The sequence below is a fragment of the Hippocampus guttulatus genome, chromosome 17 (assembly GCF_054856545.1).
Source record: "Hippocampus guttulatus isolate MCC_2025c chromosome 17, RoL_Hgut_1.0, whole genome shotgun sequence".
Taxonomy (NCBI): Eukaryota; Metazoa; Chordata; class Actinopteri; order Syngnathiformes; family Syngnathidae; genus Hippocampus; species Hippocampus guttulatus.
In genome coordinates this window covers 9,751,589-9,766,688 of record NC_141277.1, presented here as the reverse complement: position 1 = coordinate 9,766,688, position 15,100 = coordinate 9,751,589, and the positions used below count along the sequence as shown (strand labels likewise).

At 42.8% G+C, this 15,100-nt stretch overlaps 1 protein-coding gene across 2 annotated transcripts in view; it reads left to right on the top strand.

Annotated features, from left to right (window-relative positions):
• Positions 1-13,754, top strand: part of palm2akap2 (PALM2 and AKAP2 fusion) — a 67,889-nt gene extending 54,135 nt beyond the window's left edge. The window contains exons 10-17 of one of the 2 annotated variants that reach the window (XM_086134697.1): positions 2,248-2,469; positions 6,348-6,710; positions 7,125-7,223; positions 7,312-7,413; positions 7,674-9,051; positions 9,546-9,724; positions 10,231-10,269; positions 11,494-13,754. In XM_086134697.1, coding sequence (XP_085990823.1) covers positions 2,248-2,469; positions 6,348-6,710; positions 7,125-7,223; positions 7,312-7,413; positions 7,674-9,051; positions 9,546-9,724; positions 10,231-10,269; positions 11,494-11,607 — 2,496 coding nt within the window. In that variant the 3' untranslated portion in view covers positions 11,608-13,754. The remainder of the gene's footprint in view (positions 1-2,247; positions 2,470-6,347; positions 6,711-7,124; positions 7,224-7,311; positions 7,414-7,673; positions 9,052-9,545; positions 9,725-10,230; positions 10,270-11,493) is intronic. The other variant, XM_086134699.1, reaches the window with a different exon arrangement.
• Positions 13,755-15,100: the final 1,346 nt, after the last annotated feature.

The following is a 15,100-nucleotide window of genomic DNA, read 5'->3' as shown; positions in this document are numbered from 1 at the left end:
TTTGAGCTTGCTGCAGTATGTCTGGAATGTCAGCTCACGTCAAACACACATGGACACACACCTGCTGTATAATGGCACGCGCGGGCGCGCACACACACACACATGCACACACACTCATCCATTATGTTTTTGCTCAGGTTTGTGCGGCAAAATCGCAGATGAGACATTCCCATTATAATGCTTTTCCTCAGGCAGTAACGGGATATCCTCCCTGTTCGGCTCTGATACACACTCCTCCTACACACACATTCTAAATGTAGACACGTGATCAGCCACAACAAGATCAAAGACTTGGAGTTAACAAGTGACGGTAACAGTAATACGGTGAACGGTGGAAAATCATTTTGACTTGTTGATATGTACCTGTGAAGTTGGAGGAGTGTCAGAGCCACTTTTTGTTAAAAAGTTGTTGGCAATGTTTGCTTTTGTACTTCTCAAAGCACTCGGTTGATGAAGTTTCCATCATGACGTGTTGGGCACCTCGCGGAATGTCGGTGTAACCCTTGGGTGTGGTTGCACCTCAGTTGTGAGTGCCCATTATGTGCTGTGACGCTCTGGAAAAACGGACCAAGGGAACACAGGAATATTTGTTCCCATTAAGCGTCGTAAAAATCTCGTCAATATAACCTGAGTGATCCCACTATGCTTGTAGGATGTTCTAGGTTTCACCGGCAGGCTTTACCTCCAATTTCAACACGAATGCTCCTCTGCATCTGAGCAATTACGCTACAATGACTTTTGTAACACCGCTTCTTTTGAAATTCCATTACACTTCATTAGACGGGATGAAATCTCACATGACCGAGCAAAACAGGACACCAAGATGCCCGCCGGGGGTGGGGTGGAGGGGTTTGATTTGTCCTCAAAAGATAACGAGAACAAGAAAAAACTTACAGGAGGCTGTTGTTAAGTGTATGGTGGAGAAAACCAGCGTTTATAATCCGCCATGTGACTGCACTGTTTCCTTCATAATCCTTCAGAAAGTAGGAAGGAAGGAGAAGAATGAGCTCAGCAGGAGAGCGGACACGAGCCAAATAATAGAAAGGGAAGGACGGGGCATTAGCCTGTTCCCTTGAGGCAATGCGTCCTTTTTCAATGGATTTTCCTTCAGGCGTTTTTATTTATTTATTTATTTATTTATTTATTATTGGCAAGTGGGCTTTCAGTGTTTTAAAACTGTTTTCAATTTCCAGTTCAAGGACGACATGAAAAATGTCCCCTCCCAGGACGCAAACTTTTTTTTTTCCTATTTTGTTGATATAGAACACAAATTAATCAAAACACCTGCTTGACCGCAAACAGATGGTGAACACCAAGCCACATACCCTTGAGAGTCAACAACTGCAAAAAATCTAAACTGGACTTGTTTTGGGTCAGAACAAATCAAATATGTGTGAGTGACCTGTGTAAACACGTGAAAGCAATTTCAGCACCACTTGAACACAACTTGAAGCGTAACAGGAAATCTCAACTCAACAGTGACGCAATTCACTGAGGTGATGCTCATTAAAGCTCCGAACGCAAATAAAGGTCAGCGGAGGCTTTCTTGTGAAAGTCACCATATCCTAAAAATCGAGTGGAAGAACACAACGCAGATGACCAAGAAAAGCCAACAGAGTTGTTTGTTGTTCTTGTAGTTCATGACTTGCAGTGAATGAAAAAGGTCCACAAGTGGGCTTTTGTGAAGTCCGCAATGTGTTGGATAAAATATTATTATGTTATGTGGGTTTGGATTAGATTGCTATGTTGTCATCATTGTGGCTCATTGCTATAGTTGATGTTTGTTGATAAAGGCGTAACGTCACAGTCATTGTTTCCGCAAGAAGCAGTCATTTGTTATTTTCAAGTGAATAGATTAGAAATCACATTGTGGCCGTTTTCATCATGTCATGACACATAATTTTCTTTTCTACTAACTTTTCAAGACTGATCGAGCCTGATACTGCTACACACCCAAAATGATGTAAACTTGAGATTTGGCAGTTATGCTGGAGAATCGCAAATTCAGTGCAGAGATTTGTTTCGAGGCACTATTTAGTAACGCATACTAACACAGTTGTCATAAAGTGGCTGCTAGGAAGGCTCAGACACAGACCACATTAATTCGAGTGATGTCTATTCTTTGAGTTACTAACAAATCTGAGCTCTCAGGATTGACCGTAACGGGTTTCTCAACTCATGAGGATCATTTGACTTACAACGTGCAGCTTTCAATTGTTGCTCCATCTTTTTCTTTGTTTCACGCAGAAATCGTGGCAGGCACCCGAGGATGTCAGTGGCGCAATACCTAAAGAGCGAGCCTTAAAGAGTGTTACTTTCCAAGAATCAGTCAGCATCATCACTGACGGACCGCTCATCATGGAAGTGGAGAGCCAGCAGATTCAGCATGGCTGCCTCAGCAGATCAAGTGTCCAGGGCCAAAGTGCCGTCGAGCTGAAGACAGTGACATCCGACAGTGATGTCGAGCAGGTATGCAAAATCTGCACTCAATGTGTTTCAGTTCATACCCTCAAAGTGAGGCTCCATCTAATGTGGATTTCAATAAATTGACGGCCGGAAAAATGAGGCCTTTTCATCAGAATTCATAAAAATATGTTTGTTCAAACAAATTCTGCATCTGTGGTAGCTGAGATCCCTTAGATCAGGGGTGTCAAACTCATTTTTGTCGCGGGCCAGATTTTAGTTACAGTTTCCCTTGGAGGGCCGTTATGACTGAAAACATATGAAGAAGTCAAGAATAATGGTTTATTCACCTATTGTTTAAGTTACTGTAATGAGGGGTTTGGTCACAAGAAAATGCTTACAGTATCACTCTTCTTTATTCCAAATGAGAATTCGAAGTTTTGGTCGAGATTTTAGTGAGCATCATGAAAGTTGACATCTTTGATTTGTTTTTGCGGGCCACATCAAATGATGTGGTGGGCCTGATCTGGCCCCCGGGCCTTGAGTTTGACACCTGTGCCTTAGATGCTTACGAAGCTCTGCGGACGTTTGCTTGAAAGATTTGACCACAAAAGTGTCACATCTTACTTGAGTTTAATCAGAATCACTGAAAATGGCAGAATAATTGACTTGCTCCTATTTCACGAGTTCAAATTTGATTTGTCAATTCTGAACACAGCTATGTCCAATTATCAACAATTTTCTTCCGATGAGGGTTTTTTTTTTCAAGGTGCACAGGCTATCGAGCACACTAAGAGTAGAAAAAGTTCCGAAATTATTTATGATTTTATGTGTCTCGTTTTTACATAACAAAAATGACATTTCGACAGAGGTGTGTCAACTTTTTGGATCCACTGCAAAAATTGTTGACTTATATATATATATATATGTATATATATATATGCACGGCGGCCCGGTGGCCACCGGTTAGCGCGTCAACCTCACAGTGCAGAGGGTTTGATCCCGACCTTCCTGTGTAGAGTGTGCATGTTTTCCCCGTGCCTGCGTGGGTTTTCTCTGGGTAATCCGGTTTCCTCCCACATTCCAAAAAACATGCATTGCAGGCTGATTGAACACTTCAAATTGTCCCTAGGTGTGAGTATGAGCGCGGATGGTTGTTTGTTGATGTGTGCCCTGCGATTGGCTGGCAACCGGTTCAGGGTGTGCCCCGCCTACTGACCGAAGACGGCTGGGAGAGGCTCAAACACCCTCCGCGATCCTTGTGAGGATAAAGCGGTTCAGAAAATGGATGGATGGATGTATATACACATTTATAAACACTCGAAAAATTCAGAATACAAATGATCATATTGCAACAATCCACATGTGGCAAGGAATAGCATGAATGTAATGCAAAACTTCTTTAAGAAATAAATGCGACAGCACATTAGATTTTTTTTTTTTTTAAGTCACAATTATATCCGTGTAAGTTTTTTGTGACGTGTACAAATGTTAGCATGTAACATTTTGACCATATTCTTCTGAAACTGACTGTTTTGGCAACTCTTTCAAAGGAAAGATGACAATAAGAATTGTTTGCAGAATGGATGACATTTACGATTCAAAGTCCTTCTCCTTTATCAACAAGCCCCTTTCCAGGCTTTATGGATCACTCAACCGGAACCATTTGATGATTATCCCGACGTATTTCGATGAATTCCTTCTTCAAGTCCCCCCACATTGTCTCATTAAAAACCAGATCGTACGTGTCCTCTGATAAAGTGTCGCTGTCAATCTTTTCATCGCTGTCATCAGACATTGAGTCGCTCGTGTCGTCAGATAGCGACTCACCGGAGGAAAATGAATCACTCAGGTCCATGGGATTTCTATTGCCGCTCTTCATCATAAACCGACACCCGACTTGAAATTGATTGGTGACTTGCCGCTGCGTTTCGCCGTCGAGCGAGATTCCGTCGTCGTTCTCCCTGACGATTTTGGTCCTCAGACGCTTTTCCCAAAAGCTACTGTATCCTGTTTCCTGCGGTTTTTCAGGCGCGCTGTCCCCAGCATCTTTCTTTTTACTCTCCGTTTGGACCTCATTGGTCAAATATTCCACCTGGTCCCAGAGAATCTTGTTCTCCTTCCCCTCCGACTTGAGCTTGGCGGACAAGTCTGCTAATTTCTGCCCTTGACAGCTAATCTGTTCCTTTGCCATTCTGAGCTGAGCTTTCAGGTCTTTGACTTGATTCTCCAGTGACTTCTTTCCCTCCTCATGGAAAACATTGAAGAGCTTCTGCTTGGCAGAGTTATACCTGCCGCAGGCCAATTCCCTCACTCGTGACAACATTTTCTCTTGCGCTCACATGAACATGTTGAATTGAATGGTTATAAAGCATTCCGGGTGAACTAATTTGGATCTGTCAGCCATTGCTGCAACATGTAGCGTTTGGCACATGTCGCACGTTCGCAAAATGTGTGAAATGCATACAGAGCTGTGATGTCGTCATACAAAGGGCATCCCAAACCTTTGTGAAGTCATACTTTCTCAGTTCCATGGTTTCACTGGCATCACCATGACAACTGGGAGCTGATTAAGGCTGGCACTGTGGTGCCCAACGTTTAGACTTTGATCAGCTGGGAGCTGATTAAGGCTGGCACTATGGTGCCCAACGTTTAGACTTTGATCAGTCTTTGTGGTGTAGTCGATCGCTGCTTACTCAGGGTGTAGCACCTGCAGATTTGCTTTGTGGTCAATAATTCTTTGTAATAGTTTCTAAAAAAAAAAAATAAATAAAAATCTGCTTTTGTGTTGAAACCATTAACCTTTTACCAGCGTATTTTGGAAGAGTTGTTTAGGTTTGTGAAAACGTTACGTGGATTTTCAATATTTGAGGATTTTTTAAAAAAATTTACCCTCAAAAGCTGAAACTCATGGACCGCTTATTGCGAACTTTGTGATGAAATGCGATGGCTTAATCTGCAACTGTGCCAACATTAAATCAAAAATCTAATAATGATTATCCTTTTTTTCATATGTCGATCGAGGGTCCCAAAGGAAGCTTGGCATTGTGTAGAGATGTAAAAATGCAGTCTAACAATCGTTTCCCGATCACAAACTTTTAAAAGTTTTCCCATCACTCAATCGGAGCCATCTGGCTATGGTCTTGCCACATTTCTGCCACTTCTTTTTGTAATCTACCCCACAGGCATTTCTCCTTGGAATCCAGATGTGTGTCCTCAAAAAAAAAATGCCTGGTTCCACTGAAAAGCAAGCTGTTTTCATCTATTTTCTCTAAGGCTGTAGAGACATTTTCATAAAGCTGCCTTGTTTCCTGTCATATTTGAGGCAGGCTCGCCTCATTCTCCTTTTGACTTGCAGTTTTTACCTCATTGGTTAACCCTTTCATATACAAATAATAACCTGTAACCTGATAACATGATAAGCTGTCCACTGGAGTAACCGCTGTCCCTGAAAGTGTTAAATATTCCACCTGGTCCCAGAGATATTTTTTTTCTCCTTCCCCTCTGACTTCAGTTTGGCAGACAAGTCAGCTAATTTTTGTCCCTGACTGCTTATCTGCTCCTTTGCCAACTGGAGCTGAGCATTAAGGTCCTTTACTTGATTCTTTAGAGCATTTTTCTCCTCAAAGAAAACATTGAGTTAGCTTCTGCTTTTTCACATGGTACCTTCCCACTGCTGCCTCCTTCATTCGTGACAGCATATTGAATTGAAGAAGACTTTTGCCAGGTGAAGCATCTGAAATTAAGGCACAATGTACAATGAATGAAAACCGGGACTTGCAGAGCCAGGACGTCATCCCGCAAAGGGAAGATCTTCACAGCAGCTTTCACCACTGCTGTGATTGCTTATACAGAAAGTTGTTCAAAATTGACAGATTCAAGAGATTGCATTGCCTTCATAAGCTCTTACTCATTTCCATCTTTAATTTCTCCTCTGTTCTCAGGAGATCCGCTACCTGGATCAGGTACTGGATGCAGCCTCAGAAACACCCAGTAATGGAAACTCCTCCCCATCTGCATACACCAAACCCATCAGCGTAGATGGAATGTACTCGTCTGTGTGTGTGTCCAATTCCTCTCCTGGTTGTCATCAGCCAATCTTTGTGGAGGGGCAAAGACAAACCACCTTCCTACATCAGGATGAATCCAGTGCAAAAACCAATGGGCATATGCCAACGGAGGAACCGAGCCACAGCGGTGCAAAATTTGAGCTCAGAGCTTTCCAGGAGGAAAGAAGGCCGGCAAAACTTTACACCCCAGGAGAAGAGCAGCACGTCAGAGTGACGAGGAGACGAAATCCAGATGAGGTCAGTGGTCATGTAATCACTGCAGAGTTAAACTCCGATCGAGCTTGCGTTTCGCTTTGTTGAGAGTACCGTAGATAAGGAGGAATGCAGCATGGTGCATTACTGTGCCCTGACATCATTTTTTTCATCGCAATCCACTGGATTTAGTAAAATGGCACATTTGTGTTCTTCTTGTTCCAATGACGCTTCCATGTGCTAAATCAACAAAACAAACTCTACCCAACCATTCTTTCCTCGTGCAGTTGTTACCCTGATGGCAAGTGTACCTAAAAGTGCAATACCATTGAATGTTATGGTACTTTTTAGAAGGGAAACTAAACTGAACCAGGCCGCAAATGGGTTTTAGGAAAAACAACAGGACCAACGTAGTTTACTGTACTGTGCTTTAGACATGCTCAAAAGACTTTCTGGCAGGTCCAGGAGTTGGAGCGTGAGCGTCAAGAGCTGATCCGAGACCAGGCAGTGAAGAAAAACCCTGGCATCGCTCAACGTTGGTGGAACCCCCCACAGGAGGTAGTTAACGACTCAATGTTTGTTGATTTTGTAATATTGAGACACTCATCGAACAAAGCCCTTTGGTTGATTTCCCCGTTTCTTTAAGGTTCCTTTGGAGGAGCAACTGGACCCCGAACAGCTCGAGTCTCTCCGAAAATACCAAGAGAGAAAAACGCAGAAGCAGAATTCATCTTATTCATACACACAGGTAGCAGACAAGTACACAAACGCAATAAGCGCCATACCGCATGCTATTCCCATCGAGACAGTAAGGAATGTGATCGGGGCTGCTGGGTAAAAAATACTAATAATAATAAAATCAAATCAAAAATAAAATAACTGCTAAATATATGGGATATTGGATGCATGGTAAGTGCCAGATTCCTCTCTCCTGTTAAGAATGTGTTGACCTTTTTGAGTCGATGGTGATTGCTTTCTGATGTTCAGTCTTCTCATCCCTAATGGCAGCCCCAAGTTACTGGACCTCCCACGCTGGTGACTTTTGACCCAGAGTTAATCAGGAAGGAAGACATTGTGGAAAACAAGATTGACTTCTCATCTGCCAGAAAGCAATTCCTGCAAGCGGAAGTGACCAAGAATTCCATAGCTCCTCACATATACTCTGCCAGACCCTTTTCCAAGTCCAACTATGGGAACAGCAACACTGTTCCAGAAACCGGAGAGTGTCATGTGACTTGGTCTGATGAAGGCATTTCAGGAGAATTTACCAGCGTTCGTGCTTTCATGACAAATGTAAGTGATGAAGAGGAAGGGAAGAGCCAGATACCCCAAGGCTATCACCCTGAGGAGTCAGACTCGGGACTGGAAGAGTTATCAGTTCGCTCTCAGGACACAACAGTGTTTAGCTTGGATAGCGTTTCAGACAGTGGGGCCTCACTTCCACCGACACCGCTACCACTTACCCCAGTGTCACCGTCTACCCCTCAGCTCACTACGCCAGTCAACGGGCGAACCACTGGCAGTGCAGCGGAGCATGAGCTTGAATACCAAGCAGAAGTCCTTGTCCAAAATGTGATCCAAAATGCCCTCTCGACAAATGGAGATGACTGGCAGTCATCTCTCCCGAACTTAGATTCTTCACAGATGAGCAGCCCTGTGTCTTCACCCTTCGCTTCAACAAGTAGTCCAGTGCCAGTATCTTCCTCCCCTGTGTCTTTTGGGGAAACTGACCATCTACAGTCAGCTGACCCCGCCAGAGCTGCTACATCTGATGAGCAGGTTGCTTTCCAAGAGAAGCCTACAAAAACACAACAGCAACAGTCAACCTCATCCAGTCTGACTCAGTCATCGCAATCCTCTCCAACTCCTTCTCAGCCTATCTCTCCACCACAGAGACCCAAAGTGGGAGGACCGAGGATCAAAATCCAGTCTTCTTACACGAGAGCACTTGCTTCCTCGGCCCCAGTTGCTGCGCCGGATCCTTGCCCTGTGAACACGGCCAATGTACCCAGGCCAGCCACAGTCTGCCGTCCCCCTTCCCCTCCAAGTCCTGAAAAGTCAGAGTTCAGCTACTTCAGTAAGTATTCCGAAGCGGCTGAGCTGCGTAGCACAGCAGCGGCAACAAAAGGCCCTGAGGTGGAAGTGGCAAGCGGACCATTCCGCCTTCGCTCCAAGAAACAGCGTACGTTGTCCATGATCGAGGAAGAGATCCGAGCAGCTCAGCAGAGAGAGGAAGAACTGAAGAAACAGAGAGAAGCGCAACCTTCTGCCATTCCTCAAATTCCTGCAAGAACGGGAATACGGAAAACCACCATATCCCCGGCAGACAAGTTGAAGAGCAACAGCTTGCCAACAAGACTCACACTGACATCAAGGACAGCACCAGGTTAGTTGACACGCTTCCTGTGTGACACCTGGTACGAGATGATTGACTAACTAAGCCCCATGGAATTCACATCAGGGTTTATGTTAGTAGAGTAAATTTATGATAAAAATAAAATGGGGTTATTCGCAGTGGCGATCCCTGAATACGGGTTAAACCAGGGGTGGGGAACTCCGGTTCCTGGAGAGCCATATCCTGCTTGTTTTAGATCCCTTCCTATTCCAACACACCTGATTCCAATGATCAACTCATCAGCAAACGCTGTAGAGGCCTGAAACGATCATGAGCAATTGAATCAGGTGTGTTGGAGTAGGGAAGGATCTAGAACGGGCAGGATATGGCTCTCCAGAAACCGGAGTTCCCTACCCCTGGCTTAAGCCGTTAGGGAAAGAAGTAGGTGTTGAAACAGTGAGAATTACTGTCCCAGTTGGGTATTTCAAATGAAGTGTCGACCCGGTTGTGTGCTTCATGTAACCATTTAAACTATTACGCCATAGGAAAGATCGAGAAGATTCGACCTGCTCCGCCTGTCTCACCTTCGCCGTCAGAAGGGGCGCTATCTGACGCCGGCAGTGAGGATTCCGGAGGATCTCGGCCCAAAAACTTCATGCAGACACTCATGGAAGACTATGAAACACACAAAGTGAAGAGGAGGGAGAAAATGGAGGACAACAGCGTAAGTATTCAGATGCACATGCAAAGCCAGGTGTTGATAAAGAGACACTTGTTTCCGTGTAGGAAGTTAATATTCACAGCTGTGAACTGTTACAAAATGCAGTGCCCAGAGTGTGATTTGCACAGTAATTATTTCAGTTAGGCTTAGTCTTGAAACTATCTTGTCTCTATGTGGATTAGGCAACACTCCAAATGCCAAATGCTCTCTGGACAGTGTTGGGCTTCATAAGGATTCGTCATTTCACTGACTTCACTTTCATTTCGAGTCTGCATGCGCCAATACGGTAGCAAACCAGGGGAACATTTCCAATCTCGAAGCAGGAAATGAAAGTAAAAGTAGAAGACACGGGGGCGGTTGTACTGAATTTTTAATAAAACTGTTGCCATGCCATTTTATTTAGATACGGTATGTAAGATTATTGTCCATTGTTTTTGTTTTTTTGTTTTTTTCCAATGTGACGTGTGTTGACTCTGTGTACTGTTGCTTCTCTCCTGCTGGTCGCTCAGTATGCCCGTTTGTTGCTGGCTAACGAGGTAACCACCGAGGTACCTGACGCACACCAAAAACCTGATCACTACCTTTGCTCGCAGACCTGGGTAGCAGTGCACTGAATCAAGAATATCATCTCAGACGTATTAATGTCCTGATTTTTTTAAATAAATGAATGCCTTCGTCTAATTACACTCGCCACAAATCGGTATTTCTCCTATTTATTTATGATATCTTTATTCCAGGGGTGTCCAAGTGTGGTTCCATCTAAAACAGGCTGTGTAGGGACTCTCAAGGACCAGACTTGGACACCTCTGTTTATTCAGTCTCCTCCACATTAAATCTCTGCAGTGAAAATGGATGAATTTGCTTGTAGTGAATATTACGTCTGTCTACAGAGCCAAATGTGTCCCAGGTCTGTTTGTGATCTCACTGTTACCATTCCACTGCGGTGTTGCTGATGCATGTGCTTGTTGTTGATTAGGAAATACCTTTTACCCACCACACCCCACTGAATGCACAGTAGAATAAGATTAAACCAGCCGTCGCTCTTCCTTGTTATTTACATCACAAATAAATATCTTTATACAGCAGTCTACTACTGCTTGAGGAGGACATGTGGCAATGTAAGGTTTGTGGCTTGTTCCTGGAAAGTCATCAAGTGTTTTCGAGACCATGAATCCACCGTTAGGTAAACATGGATTCCTGCACACTTTTGCTGTCCTTGATAGTACGCGTGTGTGTTGGCCTTGGCACGTGTGTGTACGTATGTACGAGGTGCACCTGATCAAGCTTGACGTACTTGAAGGGCGCTGATCAAATATCTTGTTTTGATTGTCAAATACAAAGGGGGAGTTTTATTATTGGGAAACAAATGCTGGGGGCATCTTTGTAAATTAGAATGCGGAAGGCTTCAAAAAGGGAAGCTCACCGAGGCACAATAGCGCAATGGTTCGCACAGCCGCCACACGGTTCTGAAGTTGAGCGTTTTGAATTATAAAAGCATTCCTTTTAGGTTCATTGAAGACCCGAAGGTGTAAATATAGTTGTGAATGACTTGTCAGATATAAGTGGTTCAGAAAATGATTGAATGGGTCCCACCCCTCTAGTGCCTCATGCTAGATAGTGAACGTTTGTCCAGTGAACCAAGAGCTCCCTCTGTGGTTGGCAATGCATGGTGAATTCAAAGAGGGCATGTCGAGTGGTTCCATTCTGCTGCCAATAGAAACAAGCATTTAACGACAAACATTTTTTTTTCTCTCTTCATTTCTTTTTAACAGGTCTTGGAGGCCACTCGCATCACCCGGAGGAAAAGCGACATGGCGCTGAAGTGGGAAGCCGGAATCTACGCCAATGAGGATGGTGAAGAGGAGGAAGAAGAGGAGGAAGAGTGAAAGTAGGATGGGAAGGAAAAAGGACAAGCAGTGGAAGCAGTATTTGTTTTATTCTTAGTGTTCTGATGATCAATTCTGGTCTGACCAGTGGAGCTCAATGAAGACGTGTATCAATTTCTGGACGGGGATTCTGCAAGTGTAACAGAATGTTGGTGATGCGAGAGCATGAGACGAAAAGAGGTGGATGCAAAAGACAATTTGCATTCAAGATGCAAGAAGGAATCGTGGATATGTCAATTTTCTTTTGGAGGGTTACCTGAAAGTCACTGAAGGTTTTGTGTGCTTGACAGCCACCAATCATCCGCTGAATATGTTTAAATATGAGTCCGGCATGTTCGTGAGGCCTCACATATTCATCATCAATATCCGGGGAGGCTGCGTTTCCAAGATTTGCAGCTGTCGACAGCCATTCAGGCAGCCACGTTCCATCATGAGATACTCCACTGCCTGAGACTGGCGGATACGATTTCATCTCCAATCCCATTTGGCCACAATTTGATTCAGAGAGTGAGCAAGAAGCAACAATAGAACGAAGGTTGTCAATATTCCGTCTCATTTAGTGACTTTGTCTGTGTGAGGTTTTAACAGGAAGGGGAAAAAGTCATGTTTGTGTATCAGGAGTTTTTGAGCAGGCTGTAGAACAGTATTGTACACCGTATATGTCGCGGTCCTGGAAAATCACTTATTTTACCATTGGTTTGTTGACGGTGTCTTTTGTAGGCAGTTGTTGTATCATATTATGAGGTAGGATTGTGTATTTGACAGATGCACATTTATTCCCAGTGTACTTATTATACTCGCGAGCTGACCACCGTGTGATGGCAAATGTTGAAAAGAATGAACCTTTTTTTTATAAAAAGCCGTGAGAAAAAGAGAACCAGTTTGCCTCTTTAAGACAATGAATATTCATCACTCGACAGCAAATCATGAAACCGACTCGACAATGATCCGGGATGAATGTAAGTCCCGGCCGGCTACGTGTTCAAAAGAGTGAACGAGAGCACAAGGAATGAATTCTATTCACAAGTGTTTATACTTTAGTGTGTGTTTCTATGCCACTTGAACTGAAAAGTAGCAGTAACGGTCTACTCTTCGGTTTTTTTTCAGATTTTTTTTTTCCCCCCTCAGCATGCGAATGTCAAGAGGATGGTGAGAATGCTTTTAAACCAAAAGGTCACAATTTTAATCTGCCACAGTGTCTTGCTCAAAGTGTCCTTCAGCTCGACACTGACCTGTCCGTACCCTCGACCTCACTCAACTCGATCCTCAGCAAAACATTCAATGCAAACACAAACTGAGGTAGTGTACTCACTACGGTGAGAATTGTGGTCAACTTAAACACAACACGACCTGATTGTATTCATAACTATGATCCCGTGTCTGGAAATGATTCTTTGTTTTATCTGTTCTGTCAAACAACCAGGATTGAAAGCAAAGAATGTGCCGAGATGTTTTCTCTCAAAAAAAAGGAAAACAAAAAAAACAAAAAAAAAAAAAGCTCGGATTGAAAAGCTCCCTTATTATTGGTTTTACACATGAAATAATATATTTAAATTATGGATCCCTTTTGCGGTAACGCTAATGCAATATGACACAGGTGCAGGACAAGGGGCAAAATGAAGCCTGTCAAGTGTTGACAAAGCTTTCTTAAAAAGTAGTTGAAAGACTTGTTGAGTTGGTGTGCTACATAAAAATAAAAAATAAAAAGAATGCACTCCGGGATGAATCTTTTGCATTGCATGGTAATTTTATTGGCTTATTTAAATGCACTCAGAGCATCAGTTGCTTCGTACGACTGACTTTGATGAATATGCGGCTTTTTCGTTTGAATTCTTGATGCAGAGATGATTTTATTTATCTTTTGAAAAGCTGGTAGCTTGGTTTTTACCCATCCTGAGTCGCTTCAGTGTGTGACGATGCAATTTTATGGTCGAGATTATAACCTCTGTCCTTATGCAGTTAACCACTCGTATGTTCATATTGATAATGTGCTCCACTTTATAGCACGTGTACGGCTCACAGTTATCCGCCTGTTATACATATTATAAATATTTTCTCATTAAATACAAAACCTGACAATTTTCTGAGTGGTTATTTGTGTGTGCCAGGACGTCTAACGGCCTTTTGATTGCATTCCGATTCTGAATAATACAGCTGATTCTTAAAAACCGGATGGCATGAAATTACTCACAATTACCTTATAAATCAACTTTTGCATGAAAAAAAATTGATCAAAAGTGACAATTTCAGAAGACAGATGATGTTCTTTCATGCATTTTTTTTTACAGAATATTTATGTACATATATACAGTATTGTCAAGGTAGTTTCATTTAGTGGACAACAGCACGCTGGTAATATTGGTCATATTTTGGTTACCCCATTAATATTGTCCATATAAACATTGATTTTATTCTTTATTTTTTCATCATCATACATGTCTAAGTGCATCTTTATTTGCTGTATTTAGGAGCCTACTGTGCATTGTATGAAGGTGGTGATAAAAAAAAAAAAAAAAGAACAACTACACTGTATAAATCAGGGGTGTCAAACTCATTTCACATGGTGGGCCACATACGGCCTCGGCAGATGTCAAGTGGGCCGGACCATTGAAATGATACCATACTTTGCTATAAATAACCAAAACAACATGTCTTTCCTTTGTTTTGGTATAAAGAAGCACAAGAACATTCGGAAAATGTTGAAATTTAATGAACATATCTTTTACAAAACATTTCATGAAGCACCTTACATTTCCTTCGACAAATGTGCAATTTACTTTTATCATTCACATATATGCATTGCAACTGATCCCACTGATTGTACACATTTTAACAAGTCATTGGTATTGAAAAATACAGTAATGTACTTTAAGATTAAACGAGATTTAAAAAGAAAGGACGTTTTAAACCATTTACTGTACACATGCATATAAAATCTAAATGTAATCCCTGCCTACACCTTACAAACTAAGGAGAGTGCTATTAAATGTGTAAATGTGAGAGTGCTATTGATAGCGTCTGCTGTCATGGGTCTGTCTCAGTGACGGACTGAGGCTGCTGTTGTCTACTTCTCTGATTAAAACAGTGTCCCCTAGCGCAGAGGTCCCGAACCGCCGGTCCGCGGACCGGTACCGGTCCGCACAGAAAGAACTTGCCATAATTCCGTTTTATTTATTTCGGAATACGAAAGATGTTTTATTTTGAAAAATTACCGGATTCTCCGTTACATCCGTCTGTGTCACGCTTGACACACGTCAAGCCACGCTTCTGCGTCACGTGACCGATTACGCTAAAAACACAATGAGTAAAAAAACTGCTGGAGATCGCAAATGACGGTGACCTTAAAAGTACGTTTGAGCCAACTGGATTAAAGTTATGTTTGAATATTCTGAGATCGCCACAATAGCACTGTTGCTATTTCAGACATGCTACCTGTGTGAGGCGGGGTTTTCTTCAACAACGGCGACTAAAACAAAATTACGAAGCAGACTGG